Here is an 18,603-nt window from a genome sequence, read left to right on the forward strand (position 1 = left end):
GCATCGAATCCACGCTGCTGAAGATCAAACTGCGCTGGGTAGGTCACGTCTCCAGAATGGAGGACCATCGCCTTCCCGAGATCGTATTATATGGCGAGCTCTCCACTGGCCACCGAGACAGAGGTGCACCAAAGAAGAGGTACAAGGACTGCCTAAAGAAATCTCTTGGTGCCTGCCACATTGACCACCACCAGTGGGCTGATATCACCTCAAACCGTGCATCTTGGCGCTTCACAGTTCGGCGGGCAGCAACCTCCTTTGAAGAAGACCACAGAGCCCACCTCACTGACAAAAGACAAAGGAGGAAAAACCTAAGACCCAACCCCAACCAACCAATTTTCCCTTGCAACCGCAGTAACCGTGTCTGGCTATCCCGCATCGGACTTGTCAGCCACAAACAAGCCTGCAGCTGACGTGGACATTACCCCTCTATAAATCTTTGTCTGCGAAGCCAAGCCAAAGAAAGAAGACTCTGGGGTTAACAGAATGGATATGTGTTCCGAGTATCCAAGGTGGGGGTGACGGGCAGCCTTGTACAACCAGGGATGTGAATGTACACTCAATTGAGGGTGTTCTCTCCTCTGGTGACAAAATTAACATACTGTTGAAACCGTGGTAGAAATGCTTTCAGATTGAAATGATTGTAGTCACAAGCTACAATATGCAACCACCAGGGTAGGACATCTGGGCTTCACAGATGATGCCATAAAGCTCCTTCATTACTTCACCCTCATTTGCCAAAAGAAGGATGCTCCTTTAAGATTCGTACTTCTAAAAGTATAGGAGGCATTCCAGCCCATTCTAGCTCTTCAAAGATCATCCTCCCACTGATATTTTGCCCAAGCCATATGTCTGAGAGTTCAAGAGTAAGTCTGTTTTCACCCTATATTCACATAGACCATTTTGCAGCAAGACTGAATGAAAATTAAAATATTTCTACTATATATTCTGTCTTGATAAAGTGAGGAATGGAGTTAGGGCATTGGAAGAAGTGAAATCCATAGCCCAGGAATCACATCTTGGACCTTTCCGGTTTACAGGGCATGCTACCACTGATGTGAATGTAGAAGATATGATTTGCAAGTTTTATGATGACACAAACATTGAAAAATGTCATGGAAGGCTGCAGCAGGGATATAAATCAAATGGAAAGTTCAGCAAAGCACTGGCAGATGGAATTTACTGAAATGGTAAAGCACCAAAAAACATTGATGAACTGGGAAATCTAGGTGTTTCGAGTCCATACTTCCTTCAAAGTGGCAGCGGAAGTTGATAGTGTAGCGAAGTCATGTAACACACTTGCTTTCAGAGGTCAGGGCACAGAATTTAAGAGTTGGAATGTTATGTTGCAACTTTACAAAGCTCTAATTAGGCTGCATTTGGATTTATTGAGTGCAGTGTGAGTTACTGCACTATAGGAATGAGGCGATTATGCTAGACAGAGTGCAGAGGAGGTTCATATGATGTTGCCAAGATATAGTCTTTATGCAGGCAAATGTGATTTTTGCAGATAGGCAAAAAGGTTGGCATGGACACGGGTGAATGGGCTTGTTTCTGTGTGGTATGACTCTGTGACTCTACGGCATACAATGTATTTATCACCTGAGGAACTAGGGGATTACAAATAGAAATGCTTATTTTTTAATGAAGCAACAAATTATTAGAGAAACTATAGTCATGCAAGAAACTCCATTTCCCTGGCAGTTGCACAGGAGAAACAAATGAATTCCTACTGAAGTAAAAACAATGCTGGAGTAACTCAGCAGGTCAAACAGTGTACTTTATATAGTAAAGATTAGAAATACATAACCAACCGTTTGGACTTCAGCCCTTAATCAAGGTATGGAAAAATGTAGAGAGGTGTCAGAACAAAATGGTAGGGGGGGGGTGGGGATAAGCAAGGGAGGAGTACTGTCCCAAAGGCAGAAGGTACTAGGTGGATAAAGGAAGGAGGGCACACCATCAAGCAGGGGGAGGAGGGATGGCTCTGTGAATGGACAGGGTAGGGGGTGGAGAGCTGGAGGAAAGAAGACAAAGGGAAAAGGAAGGGATGAAGAATGGAGAGTAGGGTAGCAGAAACTGGAGAAGTCGAAGTTAATGCCACCCAGATGGAAAAATCAAGTGTTATTCCTCCAATTTATGGGTGGTCTTGGTGGATAGAATATGAAGTCATGGTCAAGCATAAGGGCATTGGGCTCAGAATTGAAATGGTTGGCCAGTGGGAGAACCCTGTAACTGATGCAGGCAGAGCAAAGCTGCTCAGTGAAGTGATCTCCCAGTCTATTCCTAGTCTCTCCAATGTTGAAAAGTCCATAAAGGGACCAAGAGATGCAATAGCAAAGTATTGCTGCACTTGAAAGGAATGTGTGGGGCAACAAATGGTGGTGAGAAGGGAGGTGTGGGTGCAAGTGTGGCTCTTCTTGTGGCCACAGGGGAAGATATGGGGGGCGGGGCAATTAATGGGATGAGTGTACGAAGAAGTCATGGAGGGAGTGGTCCCTACAGAAGGCAGAGAGGGGAGGAGGGGGGGAAGATGTGTCTAGTGGTGGGATCATGTTGGAGGTGGCAGAAATTACGGAGGATAAGGTGTTGGATACGACGACTGGTGGGGTGGTAGACAAGGACAAGGGCAGAAGGGGCAAGGGCAGATGAGCGGTAAATGAAGGAGATACAGGTAAAGGTTGAGTTGATGCTGGTGGAGGGGAAGCCACATTTGTGGAAGAAGGTGGACACTTGAGAAGATCTGGACTAAAAGATCTCCAATTGGGAACAGATGCGACAGAGATGAAGAAATTGCAAGAAGGCAATAGAATCCTTACAGGGGAGCGGGTGTAGATGTAGTTGAGGTAATTGTGGAAGTTAGTGGATTTGTAAAATATATCTGTGGAAAGCTTGTCTCCCAAGATGGAGACAGAGAGATCAAGAAAGGGGAGAGTGTTGTCGAAGGTGGACCAGGTGAATTTGAGCTCAAGGTGGAAGTTGGTTGCGAAGTTAATGATATTGACAAGCTGATCATGGGTACATGAGGAAGCCCCAATATAGTTGTCAATATAGCGGAGGGGATGGACGTCCATAGTGAAAATGAAGTGGTCAAGTTCAGGGAATTGGAAGTAATTGAAAAAAGTCTCAAGAAGGTTTCAAAGTTCTTCATTTCTTTCTTGACACAGATCGTTTAAACTGCTAAGTTTCTTCAGAATTGTGTTTTTACTTCAACCACAGTGACTGCACACTTCAGTGTTTTACTTCTAAATTCCCATTGAAGTTGCATTAATCCCGATATCAGTCTATTGCGGGAAAACAATTGACAGATTTACCTCACAAATTTCCTGGTCTTCCATCTCAACTGGTATGTGGTATTAAATGCAGCAAAAATATTATCTTGAAAGAAGCTCTAGTCAGCTTGCTGTGTTGAGTGAGAATGACAAATATCTCGTCCTGTGGACAGAACCAAACAGGATATTTTGAACAAACTGGACAAAGAAATGCTGTGGATTTCAGTCAAGGCAGGAAAATATATAGCATTTTCATATCTGTGGCCTGACAAGAACAATGTGTTCTACCATGTTAGCACTGGTGGAACATGAGGGCCAACAACAGAGTTCATCCCATATTTGTTCCCTCCTATTGCCATGATAAAACTGGTGTCTGTGGACCCCAAACATTGATTTTAGGAGGCCAGGCTAACAGCCACATACTCAAAAATGGACACTTGTGACTAATTTACAAGAGGTGTGTGTTAATATGTGGAATTTAAAGGTCTTAAAGATCTTATTATAGGGTTTGAGCCACAGTATTCTGTTTTCCTGCTTCCTGATATACATGCATCTGTTTCGCGACTCGGCTGTAACGCGATATGAAATCTTGGGCCCCAACTACCGCGTTCTAATGAGGTTTTACTGTTACAGTCAATACAAATGATGAATGTACCATATCTAAATTTCCATTGAGATTCTTATTGTTTATTCATATTTTTATATGATACTTTCTAATTTTATTAGTGAATAGGAAAATATACAATAATTTGGGGGGAACAGTACAGGGTAAAGAGCATAGAGAGGTCAGCAGGAAGTGTGGTTACTGTGCCTATATTAACAGGAACAGGTGGAACAGGTTCAGTAGAGTCAGATATAGCTCACAAATTCAGAAACGGACCAAAATTTAACAGACCATATGCCACTACAGAACTAAAGGCTGTGTGAAAGGACAAATTCAGACAACAGAGTGTGCGAGAGAGAATATGGATTTGTTTTTTTTTTGCTTCCATCCCATGTGGTTTAGACTGTAATTCAGTCATAAATTCAGGTGTCATGGTCAGTACCCTAATATATACAGAAAAAATACCTTGCAATGGTGTCTGAAGGAGCTGATAATTTTAAACATGGCATTAGTTTGCGGAGGAGCTAGTGGAGTTGTTCAAGTGAACCAGTACAGACTTGAAGGGCCGACATGGCCTGTTTCCGTACTGTAAACGGTTATATGGTTATTCAGTATCTTCACTAGTTTCAACCACAGAGAGGCAGGTGGAGAAGTTTTGAAGACCACATTTTCTCACTTAATATGTACTCTCCATTGTGAATAAGAATTTCAAACGAGGTTGATTTCCCACCTGAAATCATATGGAATTTTAACCCCTTTTAATTGTAACAAATGACATTGTATTTGATTACCTGAATGTAATTCAAATTATTATTGTATATTTATCAAACAGGTGACATAGATACCAGACAGAGGGAGGAGAAATAATTCAAGTTTACCCAGGCCAGAATTGGAAGGGAGGTTTTATGAAATGTAGGGTTACATAAAACCTCCCTTCCATTCTGGCCAGCAAGGGTGATCTGATCAGTCACCACCAGATGTCGCCAGGTGAACAACTGAGGAAGAGGTTGTGGACAGGGTAACATCATCAGTCACCAGTAGTCATGCCTCAATGGATTGATGACAGATATGGTCATGAGTATACGGCAGCTCAAGTCTGCAGTGTAAAGAGAGAAAAAGGATCATAGTGTGAGAGCATTAAAGTTATTGAAATCTCTCAATCTTAAGAACCATGGTTCACAACAGAATAAGGAATTTTTGTTTTATACCACAGCAAAAAAAATCCCAGATCAAAATAATTCAATTATTAGCCCATTGTAAACATAGGTAAGCAAGGGAAGACACCAGTCCTTCAGGAACAGGAAACAAAATTGAGACTCATTAATTGTTACAAGGGTGCGATTATAATGTGACCAACATGCATTAGTTAATACTATAATTATCTGACACATTGGAGAAAAAAAAACAAAGCAAGTGCACAGATATAAGATTTTTAATATAGTGTCAGTCATGTCTATGAATGCAGTAAATTGGAGAATGAGAGGCTAGAAATTTGATGGCAGTGAAATATTATGCACTGTTTCTCAATGCACAATTAATCTGTCTCAGTTTGATCTAGTACAATCCAAATGCGAAATGCCAGCACATTGTGGACACGGAGAGCAGCAACGATAGAAAAATAAAACATGAATGGTGTGATTTTGCCTCTTTTCTGTGTTTATTAACTCCTAATTTACAAGTATCACCTGAGCATATAATGATCACTTCTAATTGACCTTGAGAAGGTAACTAAGAACCATAGAACACTACAGCACAGACACAAACACTTCTAGACCGTCCCACTGACCTTTACCCGGACCATATCCCTCCATACCCCTCCCATCCATGTAATTATCCTTAAATGTCAAAATTGAGCCTGCATTTATCAATTCAGCTGGCAGCTCGCTCCACACTCACACCTCTCTCTGTGTGAAGAAATTCCCCCGAATGTTCCCTTTAAACTTTTTCCCTTTCATCCTTAACTCATGTCCTCTAGTTTCATAGCTCCTAACTTCAATGGAATTAAACCTGCTTGCGTTTACTCTTTCTATACCTATCATAATTTTGTAAATCGTTTTCAAATCTCCCCTCATTCTTCTACACTCGTGGGAATAAAGTCCTAACCTGTTTAACCTTTCCCTGTAACTCAGCGCATTTAAGTCCTGGCAACAACCTTGTCAATCTCTTCTGCACTCTTTCTGTTTGCAGTTAGGTGACCAAAACTGCACACAAAACTCCAAATGTGGCCTTACCAATGTCACAACATCCCAACTCTTATACTCAATACTTTGATTTATGAAGACCAATGCGCCAAATGCTCTTTACAGCCCTATCTACCCATGACACCACTTTCACAGAATTATGTATCTATATCCCTCTGCTCTACCGCATTCGGTGCCCTACCATTTACTGTTTATGTCCTACCTGTAGTACAACACCTCATATTTGTCTGTACTAAATTCCATCTTTGTGTTCTCTGCAAATCTTCTGAGCTGCTTGTCCTATTATTCTGTGGGGCAGCTGCCTTTAATGCTTGAACGCTCATGGAGATTCAGTCAGCTGATTAACCCAAACAAAAAATATAAACAAATTGAACTGCAAAAGAGAGGGGAAAAAAATTAATAAAGTGCAAAAGTAAGAGTCCTTACTTGAGGTTGTTGTTGAGGAGTCTGATGGTGGAGGGGTAGCAGCTGTTCCTGAACCTGATGGTGCGAGTCCTGTGGCTCCCATACCTCTTTTCTGATGGAAGCAGCAAGAACAGAGAGCCTGCTGGGTGGTGTGAATCCTTGATGATTGCTGCTGCTCTCTGATGGCAGTGTTCCCTGTAGATGTTCTAAATGGTGGAGAGGGTTTTGCAGGTGATGTCCTGGGTCCACTAGCTCTTGCAGGGCTTTATGCTCATGGATATTGGTGTCCCTATACCAGACCTTGATGTAGCTGATCAGCACACTTCATCTCCTGATTCATGATTCCTTGCTATTGGCTACAAGATATGGCACACTCTCTATTTGTCTGGATGATGATTCTTCTTAGGCAGTCCCTTAGGATTGAAGAGGATTTACTTCCATTCCGGTTTTGTGAGTCCTGAGGTGGGTTATGAAGCCAATATGGGAATTATAGGCTTTCCATTGATAGACCATTTGGTAGCTGATAGAGTAGGCGGGCAGCCATTTTTTTTAAAGTGATGAGTTTCTTCCATCATTTATGTAGATCATTCAGCTGAAGCTGGTATACTCCTGATGACCGACTCTGAGGTTCTTAATATCAATCGGCGTACATGCTCAATAATAAACAAATAGTTCAACATCATCCAGGAGAAAGCAGCTTTTTTGATGGGTACCCATACAATCACTCTCAACATTCATCACCTCCCCACTGGAGCAAGGGGTTAGAGTTTTATTTTATCTACAAAATGATGGTAATTCCACAAGGCACAACAGCACCTCCCAAACTCATGGCCTCCACTACCTTGAAGTACAGCAGGTATAAGCAAGGCACCACCTGCAAGTTACCTCAAAGGTTTTGAAATATATTGTTCCTTCTGTTGAATACTGGAATTCCTCGTGGGAGCATCTCCAACAGAAGGGTTACAGTGTTTCAAGGCAGGCCACCACCAACAAATCCAGGGTAACGTGGGATGCACGATAACATTTGGCCTTCCCTATTAGCATTAAAATAAATAATAGAAAAATATGTATCTATAAAAGGGTTTTTGCTTATTCACTGCACTGCTGAATAAATCATTCCATTCAGCCCATGTGCTTTCGGAAGGGAATCAGAAGAACTTCTGGTCGTATTCAGTCAGAAAATTTGTTCTGTGCCTTTGTTAGTTCTATTAAAACTCTTTTTCATGTCTGAATACCTTTTCACATTTACTGAAACGTTCAGCCAAGTACATGTTGTAAGGACAGCAGATGAGCACAATGCCAAATTCTTTCACGATAATATGAAGTGTTTGCATCATTGTTCAAGTTCATTTATTATCTGACTGTGCATATATGACCAGATGAAACAGTGTTTCTCTAGACCACGGTGTATGGACATTTACACACATAATTATATAGCTTTCTATTTATCTATAGATCTATCTATATCTATATATCTAACTATATATATTATATAGAGTTTCTAATTGTTCAAAGTTTAGATTTATTGTCAGAGTACATGCATAACATCACGTACGACCCTTTTTCCTACAGGCCAGGCAAAATTGTTTCTTATCAGTAACTGTAAACGGTACACAAGAAAAAAAACACATCTACAAGAGAGAAATGTAAATAAACATACTGTGCAATACAGAAAAAAAAGTAATAAATAACGCGCAAAGTAAGAGCCCTTAAATGAGTCACTGATTGAGTTTGTGGTTGAGGAGGCTGATGGTGAAGAGGTAGCAACTGTTCCTGAACCTGGTGGCACGAGTCTTGTTGCCTTATTCCTAATGGCATCAGTGAGAACAGCCTGCCCAGGGTGGTGTGCATCCTTGATGATTGGTGCTGCTCTCTGACAGCAGTGTTCCATGAAGATTTTCTTCATGGTAGGGAGAGTTTTGCCTCTGATGTATTGAGTGGTGCCAACTTCCTTTTGAGGGGCTTTCTGTTCAGAGGTATTGGTGCCCACATACCAGGCAGCAGTGCAGCTGATCAGCATTTTCTACTCTGCAGTCGTTTGCCAAGGTTTCCGATCTCGTACCAAGCCTCCAAAAACTCGGAGGAAGTCGAAGCGCTGACGTGCTTTCTTCACAATGACATTAGTATGTTGGATCCAGGATAAAATGACTTACAGGAATTCAAATTTGCTCATCCTCTTCACCTCTGATACCCCCCAATGATCATTGGATCGTACACCTCTAATTTTCCCTTCCTAAAGTCCACAATCTGCTCCTTGGTTTTGTTGACATTTTGCATGAGGTGGTTGTTTGTACACCATTCAGCTAAGTTTTCAATCCCCCTCTTGCATGCTGACTCATCACCCCTTTTTATACATCCTATCGCCATGGCATCATATTGGCAAATTTGTATATGGTGTTGTTGTCATACCAAATCACACAGTCATAGGTTTAAAGCAAATAGAGCAGGAGCTAAGTAAGAAGCCCTTGTGCTCTGATGCTGATGGAGACTGCAGAGGATGAAATCTTCTTGTCAATTCCCACTGACTGGGGTCTGGAGGTGATGAAATCCAGGATCCAATTCCACAGTGGGGTATTGAGATACAGGTCTTGGAGTTTGCTGATCAGTTTTTAGGGGATGATGGTGTTGAAATGTTGTTCATAAAGAACATCCTAGGAATGTATGTGTTTCAGTGTTTTGTGCAGTCAGTGAGATGGCATCTGAAATAGACCTATTGCTGTGGAACAGATCCATGTTGTCACCCAGACTTTAGATGATATATTTCAACAGAAGCCTCTCAAAATGCCATCACTGTGAATGGTAGTCATACCAGATTCTTCTTGGGCACCTGTCCAATTGAGGCTTGTTTGAAACAGATGGGTGTCACATCCTGTTAGAGTGAGATGTTGAAGATATCATGAATACATTGTTCAGTATTATGCTGGGCACTCCATCCAGATCAGATGCTTTCCTTGGATTCTCTGTCCTGAAGATAACCTGGACTTAATTCTCGGATACTGACAGTTGACCAGAGGTTCTCAACCTATTTTTTTGGCCTTAAGCAATCCCTTACTAGTGGGGGGGGGGGGGGGGGGGGAGGAGTGGGAGATTGAGAACCACTGCAGTAGGGGACATGGGAGTGCACAGTGGGGTATCCTTCATCATTTCCATTCTTGTCCAGAATCTCCACTTCATCCTAATGTTCTTGATTTCCACTTAAATGCCTGTGCTCTCAGCAGGTTCCAAATTTGATTGATCATCCAGGGCTTCTGGTTGGGGCAAACCCCCAATGAATTTGTGGGACACACTCATGTACAGCTGTTTTGATGAATAGCTGTGTTGTAATCATATACAGAGTTCTATAGAGATATAGAATATGTTCCCGGTAAATGTTGTCAACAGAGAAAGGTTAGACCCCAGTGATCTTCTTGCCCATTTTGATGATTCTCTGCATAGATTTCTGTTCCAATGCTTTGAAGCTACCGTACAACATGACTACGCAGCTAGAGAGCACATTTTTAATTGTACTCCTGTAAAATGTTGTTAGGATGGGGGCTAATAGCCTTGCCCTTCTCAGTCTCCTTGGGGAGTATCCGTTACAATGATTCCAGAAGCTTTCACCAAGTTGAAAATTCGAGTCAAATTCAGACCTGATGGCCAATTCAATTTTAGATATGTTCCTTTCCAATAAACATTGTGCAAATTTACTGTTAAACAATTGTTCATTGATGACTGTGGACCATCCAAAGAACTAAGTTTAAAAGTTTACCACCATTTGCTAAGACTATCAAAGTTGAAAAGGTGTTAATCTATCAGCTGGAAATACCCTCACTGTCATCAGAACTAATCCCCTGCTATAGGCCATGTACAGTTTTGGCTACCTGCAGCAATCAAGTTCAAGTTTATTGTCATCTGATTGTAAATATACAACCCGATGAAACAGTGCATCTCCAGACCACAGCGCACACACGAATGGCATATTTCACTCAAATGATACAGATAGACCTAGCCATCCAAAATAAATATACTGTATATTTCGGCATATGGCGAGTCTTGAAAACTTCAAAAGGCACACAAAAAATCAGAGGTCAACTTATACGCCAGATACAAAAATGAGACCTTAAATTCAACTGAAAAAAAAAAACTCGACGTAGATTTGGCGTACAAGATGACCCGAAACACCAAAAAAGAGGCCAACCTATAATAAATTTTCAAGTTACCAGTATATTAGGAAGAAATTTTTATTGAAAACAAAAACTCATTTAAAATCCATCAACGTCATTATCATCGTCTGAGGCAAACACCTCAGCAAGCACATCTAGAGTCTCACTGTTTACACAGTCATCATACAGGTCCCAGTCTGTATCTGATGAGTCGGCTTCTGCTTCATCATCGGTGTCCAGTAATAAATCATCCTCCATACCTTTTATTGCATTAGAGATACCGCACTTTAAAAATACCAGATTTTTCCAGTTCATGAAACGGTTGTACCAGCCGACAGTACCTTTACATTCTTTACCATGTTCTGGGTGTGACTTTGCCCACTTCAGTGCATACACTCTGATTTTATTTCACGTGACAATGTAGCAATCTTGCCTCTGTTCATGCTCCCATTCTGCGACGTGATTTTCCAACTCTGGCCAATGTAGGAGTCCTCTTCTTGTTGAACATTGTTTCTTTGGTATTTTTCTTAAAGCATCCTAATTCTTTCTCCAATTCCTTTCCAACTTCTCACATATCTTTGCAGTTGCTGGATTTCTTTGCCACTTCTTTAACTTTTAACTTAAAACATGCTTCATACTTTCGTCATTTTGCTGGAGGCTCCATGACAACAACCACCTTCTGGCAATACCCAACACCTCAGTCATTGCAATGGGGGGGGGGGGTTGGTCGACTTATACGTCAATATATAAAACCCTGAAAATGAGGCTGAAAATGGGCACTCAACTTATCTGAAGTTCAACTTATATAAGGTATATAAAATTAAATTACTGGTTTCTAGAATTATTTAACAGTCTCACCACCTGAGGGAAGAAACTATTTTCCAGCCTGGCAGTCCTGGTTTTTATTCTCCAGTACCTCTTTATTGAAGGTAGTGTCTCAAAGATACTGCGGGGTGGATGGTAAGGATCCTCAATGATTCTCCGAGCTCTCTTTAAGTACCACTCCCTGAAGACACTTTTGATAAAGGGGAGACACCTCAGTGATCTTTTCAGCAGTTTTAACCATCCTCTGTATTGAACTCCGATCTGCAGCTCTGTGTCTACCATGCCACTCACTCTATGCCACTAATGTGCTCCTGGAGAATGTTGTTAGGATGGCCAATATCCTTGCCCTCCTCAACCTCCTTAGGAAGTGCAGTTGTTGCTGTGCCTTCCTGACGAATGAGGAGGTGTGCGGGTCCAGGACAGGCTGTCCTTTAAATGGAGACCAAGAAACTTTGTGCTCCCCACTCTCTTTATGACGGAGCTATTGATATGTTGTGGGGAGTGGTCTCTTGAAATCCACATCATCTCTTTTGTCTTGTCCACATTGACACTCAGGTTGTTGCTCTTGCATGTCAACCTCCTCTCTGTAGGCCAACTCATCATTGTTGCCCACAAACGATGATTTTGCTGGAGCTAAATCTGTGATCCATATCACAAGGGTTTTCTGCACAACAACCGATGCAACCCTTATTTTTTGTGAACTCCGGACCTGAGACATGATAGGCATCTTCTTGCAGATCAACTTCAGGGAACACAAGCCAGTTCTATTTCAAAAACAGGAAACATGGGCAATATATTCACTAAGTTTTAGAATTAGAGGAGGCAGTTCATGCTTAAGCAATGATTTTTTTTTTTGCAAAGGTAGACACATCCTCTGTGTCTACAACCCCATCCTCAAGAATATGCCTACATCACTTTTTAAATTATTGATGGGACCAAGCTCCAACACCTTACTAAGTGCTCCCATTTCCAGTCGAATCAGAATGAAAAGTCATTCTTATCTCCTATCCATCTTTTGCCAACAATCAATTTTGAACTTAAATAAAGAAATAACATGGATGTAGCTAAACATGCTCCATATGAAGCCATGATTCAACTAAGGTTGATTGACAAACTTTATTCATAGACTTTCCATGATATAAACAAGGGCAAAAAGGTAAAGAAATGTTTTCTCACTATTATTGAATATACATTCAAAATAAAAACTCCCTGAGAAAAGTGACTCATTCATGCTAATTAAAAAAAAAAGGCTATGACTTGTCTTGAAAGAGTGGTTTTAGCAGCATGGGGAAGTTACACACCTGAAAAAAGGGAACGTTTTAGCGAGCAATAGCAGATGACTAAAATATTGGCATAAAGATGCACCTGACCTGGGAATAGATATTTCCCAATAAAAAATTCTTAGATTATGCTGTTAGTGTGTGATTAATTATAATTTTTATTTCATATTTGAATTTATTTGCTAATTTGGGTTTACGTTATCAGTATGAGAATGATAAATTCACAGCAAAAGGTAATGAGGCTCAGTCAGATTTAACACTGAATGATATTAAAGGTCATGAGTAGTCCAAGTAGGTTAATGTTAAGCCTAGGCATTCTATTTATTTAAACAATCTCCAAAGCTATGCAATAAATCTTCATATTTTTTTAAAGAACAGATCTTAACCGAAGTGACAGATGGTAAATTGGCCACAATTTCCACTTTTGATTGCAATGCTGCAACCTTGATTCTGGGTGGATAATGCAGAATCAGTATACATTGTGATTTTTCTCAATTGTTGAACAGTGTGCTATCAAAGTGGATCGAGAATACTTGGCCACAACACTTCATGAAGACCATATGTCAACAAGTGTAAATAATGTGAAGTAGTATGCTAAGCAAGCATCATAATCTTTTAGACTGGAACCTGGCTAACGCAAACACAAAATATGCTACAAGCAGCAGAAACTTCAAGAAAGTAGAAAAATATTTGATACTGTCCAATGAGAAACCTGTAACAAAAATTATTTTTGATTTAAGAGAAATATGCCTTACCTGGAAACGCACTGCAGATGCTTAATGATAGCTTGTATAATGCCGGTAAGTGTCGGAAAAGGAGGGAATGGGGATATCTAAATACTAAACAATATTTGAAATATTAGAGCCTGAGGAATTACAAAGCAAGCTACCATCAATGATGTCAACGTTTTCACATGCAATGAACTTGGCTCTAATATCAAAACAGAAAATATCAGATTCTGTTCAGACAATACATGAGTTCTATGTGCTTTGTTATGTTAAAATCTATTAAAAGGTACTTGGATAATAAAGAACAGGAAATGTTCATGATAAATGAACCTGATGTTTGACATGTACAATATTGCAAAAATATCAAAGATAAAGGTTAGAAATTAAATTGAATATAACACAATACATACCCAGTTAAAATGCAAGGTCATATGAAATAGTCTGTGCAATTCTGCCCGATATTAAGAGAATGGTTAGTGCAATACTATTACAATGCCAGTGGCTCAGGTTCGAATCCAGAACTGACTGTAAGGAGTTGGTATGTTCTCCCTGTGTCTGCATGAGTTTTCTCCCACTTCAAGATGTATGCAGGTTGGAGGCTCATTGGGGAATTTGGGCAGCATGGACTCGTGGGCTAGAAGGATCTATTATCGTGCTGTATTCAAAATGAAATGAAATTAATGTGATATGTGAAACAATGCAAAGAAGAGTGAGAAAATAAAATTACAAGCTGTTTTTAGAGGTTGAGAATGGAAGTCAGCAACTGGATTCCATATTTAAGTTTTGGGTCTGCAGAAATAGAGGACGTGTATAAAGTAGCATGTCAAAGGTAAGATTAGCGTCACAAAAACATCCAAGAACCAGCCATATAAAACAACCTATTATAATTATTGCTCATTATTATCATTTTTTGCTTTGCAAAGCTACTGTCTATGCATGAGGATAAGTACAATTACCTTCGTTGAATAAGGACAGAACAATTGCGAAATACAACCCAGACTTGACCAACTCTGCTCATTTCAATGGATTCCTCCATAACTCTCGACTTGGAAATGTATCATCATTTCTTTATCGTTGCTTGGAATTCCCTATCCAATAACATTGTGGTAGTATCTTCACATTCTTGAAGGTGGCTCACTGCCAGATTGTCAAGGACAATTAGAGATGGGTAACAATAACTACACCCTGAAAATACATAAAGTCTAAGATCATGTTATATGGCGAGCTCTCCACTGGCCACCGAGACAGAGGTGCACCAAAGAAGAGGTACAAGGACTGCCTAAAGAAATCTCTTGGTGCTTGCCACATTGACCACCACCAGTGGGCTGATCTTGCCTCCAACCGTGCATCTTGGCGCCTCACAGTTCGGCGGGCAGCAACCTCCTTTGAAGAAGACCGCAGAGCCCACCTCACTGACAAAAGACAAAGGAGGAAAAACCCAACACCCAACCAATTTTCCCTTGCAACCGCTGCAACCGTGTCTGCCTGTCCTGCATCGGACTTGTCAGCCACAAACGAGCCTGCAGCTGACGTGGACTTTACCCCTCCATAAATCTTCGTCCGCGAAGCCAAGCCAAAGAAAGAAAATCTATATCAGTGATAATCTGACAATTTTCAATCTTTTAGATAATAAAAACAGAATTCATGTATGCTGGAGTTTCATGGTGTAAATATTTAACATCTCTCAAATATGATGGACGAAGTATTTCAAATTACTCTTATTATTAATTCCCCAATGGGTTAGACATTTTTCAGGAATTAAGTTGTATAACAAAGTGACTAAAAGGTCTGAAGTCCCTGCTCATGCTGCATTAATAAAACATCAAACCATGTGCAGAAATCAACAAATGGTACATTCTTAAAAAGAGTCCTAACATAGAGAGATTTGTGCACAGATCCTTGACAAATTGCTACAGCTGTTCTAATCCAAAGCCTACAGGGCCCTTGACTACAGTGGTTTAAAATATAAAACAAGCCAGACATTATATTTCAACAGTTGATATTGTACTTTGTTCAAGTTATAAAGAAGCTGCAGTGCAGAACTTCAATTGTTCTGAGTGGCCAGAAAAGCTTAGATGGTTCTCTTTAAAGGCGCATCAAATTATGAGCAAGTTTGACAAAATTATGATTTTTTTTTCTTTGTCAGGAAGACCAGTAATCGAAAAGTTATAGGTTTAAGATTTTCTTTCTTTTTTGGCTTGGCTTCGTGGACGAAGATTTATGGAGGGGGTAAATGCCCACGTCAGCTGCAGGCTCGTTTGTGGCTGACAAGTCCGTTGCGGGACAGGCAGACATGGTTGCAGCGGTTGCAGGGGAAAATTAGTTGGTTGGGGTTGGGTTTTTCCTCCTTTGCCTTTTGTCAGTGAGGTGGGCTCTGCGGTCTTCTTCAAAGGAGGTTGCTGCCCGCCAAACTGTGAGGCGCCAAGATGCACGGTTTGAGGCGAGATCAGCCCACTGGCGGGGGTCAATGGGGCAGGCACCAAGAGATTTCTTTAGGCAGTCCTTGTACCTTTTCTTTGGTGCACCTCTGTCACGGTGGCCAGTGGAGAGCTCGCCATATAACACAATCTTGGGAAGGCGATGGTCCTCCATTCTGGCGACGTGACCCACCCAGCGCAGCTGGATCTTCAGCAGCGTGGACTCGATGCTGTCGACCTCTGCCATCTCAATACTTCGGTTTTAAGTAAATAAAAAAGACACACTTTTTTTAAAACAAGGTATCATTGTAATCTTGAATAAGATGCTTGAAAAAGGGATAGAACCGCTGGGCATCACGGTTGGCGCAGCAGTTAGCGCAACGCCTTTACAGCATCGTCAATCGGGACTGGGGTTTGAATCCCGTACTGGCTGTCGGGAGCTGGTGTGTTCTCCCTGTGTCTGTGTGGGTTTTTCCTGGGAGCTCCAGTTTCATCCCAGCATTCAAAACATACCTGGGGTATAGGTTAATTGGGTGTAAGTTAGGCAGCACGGACTTGTGGACCAAAATGGCCTGTTACCATGCAGTATGTCTAAATTTAAATCTTAAATTAAAATAAATTAAATTTAAATTGTGCCTTTCAAATAAGAATTTGAAAGACTAGGAACTTAGTTGCAGAGGTATAAGGAACAAGCAATAAAGTGGGAATAATTAGATAGTTTTATTAAAATCTAGTTAAAGCACGATGGGAAAACAGTCCCAAAAGTTACACAAATAACTATCTAGATTTGAACTTTAATTCATGTGAAGGTTTTGAAGACATTCCCAGCCTCCCCAGAGGAAGCCATGCAGATTACCACATAATTATGCACTGGTCCAAAATTAATCTAGCTTTTTCAATTAAAACCTGCACATGTTGCCTTCGACATAAAAAAAAATCAAAGTGGTTCACAGGAACATCACCAAAATAAAATTCAAAGCCAGATGAACTAAAGCATAGTCAAGAGATGGGTATATTTAAACCTAATAGCTTGAATATGCCTGGGAGTGTCTGATCTCAGAAGCTAAGCCCTGTCAATCATAATGATGGCCGATCTACCCCAGGCTCCAAATCTTTTGTGTTATTTCAAAGAGCCCTCAATTTTCATATCTTTCAAAAATGTTTCTATTTCCACTTCAAATACTTCTGATGATCTATCCTCCCACAACTCCGTGGGATAGAGAATACATTCGGAATAAGTTGCAGGGAAAGTGGGGAAAAAAGTTGATACTTTTATTAAAAAGCTGGTTAGCAGAATTGGGAAGAAACTGACTAAGTCTCCATTCAATCACACAGAGAAAAGAATTTTGATTAAAAATGAGTCAGGAGCCAGGCAAAATAATGTTACATATCATGCCCTTCTGTCAAGCAATTAAGATCCAAGAAGAAAGAAACCGTACACATGCATGGAAAACTAAAGGGGAAACTATTGATAAAGAATCAGAAATTAACTCAACTGAACTAAATTGCAGAGCTCGGTGAAAGAACAGGGTAGTGGGACTTCAAAGATGTTTGCAGATCCTTTACAGAAATTGAGTTTCTATATGTTTTTTTTTAAACCATCACAGTTGGAATGTCATCAGAAGATATTGAAGAAGTTCTCGTCTGGAGTAAAATTCGATTAAAAAATGTAATAAATTCCAAACTACAAGATAATAGAGGACAAAGCACAAATATCTGATTAAAAACTGCAGCTAGTGGATGGAAAGGAACATCAGCGAAATAACCAGTTGATTGTCTGACCTTTGCAGGTAAATGTATATTTGTATCACTTTATAATAAATATGCTGTAATTATTTTGTTTGTTAAATATTACTTCACCAACATGTCAAACTTGTACAATCAGTTTTTTTTCTTGCATTTTGGTGATCTGTGCAATAATCACAATTTTTACAATAAATTCTAAACAATCAAACAAGTATTCTTGCATCTGTGACCATTATACGAGCGGGGAAACAATGTGCAATGTTGTACATCATTTTTTCACCCCATCAGAAAATAGTGGTTCTGTAAGAGACAATTTAGAAGGGAACTGCTGTGCTTGGAAGGGAGGCATACGCAGTCATACAAATGTTAAAGAGAAAATAGAATAAACAAGTTCTAAATGACCTTGCTGACAGCATAAAAATGCATAGGATTAGTTTCAGGAGGGAACTCACATGCTTCATGTTTAGAGACCAAAATGCTTTAAATATTGAAGCAAGAGGTTGTGGAGTGTTTTTGTTCAGTCACAGAAAAAAATTACACAATGCAAAATGAAAGATATAAACATAGAAAATGCTAGTGTTTCTTTTAAACATCTAGGCAGTTAGTTCAGAGTTAAAACACATAAGGTAGCTTAATCTCCTTTCATGTGTCTTTGTCATAGGAAGTGTTTCCACAATGTGTCAAAAGACTGAATGCATATTTTAAAGGTGATCATTTATACACCAAGGGTTGAATTCTTTCTTCTTAAGCAATTTCATGGTTCAAGAACAACCTGCTGCAACTTGGCTCTGTGAACTCCATGGTGGCTAAAGACACTTGCCACACTGGGTTGATAGTATGGATGGCTGGGCTTTTCATGGCCCATGGTGATTTGCACATGCTCTTCATATGCTTGCATTATAAATCAAGGTGTTCAACACCTTCCAGGGACTCCCTTTCCATTTTGAGAGGCCATGGTTTCCATCTCAGTGAGGATGTTACAT

The 18,603-nt window shown here is 40.3% G+C and overlaps 1 protein-coding gene and 1 long non-coding RNA gene across 9 annotated transcripts in view; one reads left to right on the forward strand and one right to left on the reverse strand.

Moving 5' to 3' along the window:
* Positions 1 to 18,603, reverse strand: part of myo15aa (myosin XVAa) — a 248,907-nt gene that overhangs the window by 222,387 nt on the left and 7,917 nt on the right. For 7 of the 8 annotated variants that reach the window (XR_011347622.1, XR_011347621.1, XR_011347624.1 and 4 more), the window contains one exon: positions 3,315 to 3,435. Coding sequence is in view for 4 of the 8 variants with exons in the window: in XM_069907177.1 (XP_069763278.1) it covers positions 3,315 to 3,338 (24 nt within the window). In the remaining 4 variants the exon portion in view is untranslated. Of the gene's footprint in view, positions 1 to 3,314; positions 3,436 to 6,279; positions 6,476 to 18,603 lie in introns of those variants that run through there. The other variant, XR_011347623.1, reaches the window with a different exon arrangement.
* Positions 1 to 18,603, forward strand: part of LOC138747702 (uncharacterized) — a 59,230-nt gene that overhangs the window by 28,712 nt on the left and 11,915 nt on the right. Inside the window, exon 2 of the long non-coding RNA XR_011347632.1 lies at positions 17,482 to 17,664. This is a non-coding gene — a long non-coding RNA (uncharacterized lncRNA). The remainder of the gene's footprint in view (positions 1 to 17,481; positions 17,665 to 18,603) is intronic.

The sequence above is a fragment of the Narcine bancroftii genome, chromosome 12, assembly GCF_036971445.1.
Source record: "Narcine bancroftii isolate sNarBan1 chromosome 12, sNarBan1.hap1, whole genome shotgun sequence".
NCBI classification, from domain to species: Eukaryota; Metazoa; Chordata; class Chondrichthyes; order Torpediniformes; family Narcinidae; genus Narcine; species Narcine bancroftii.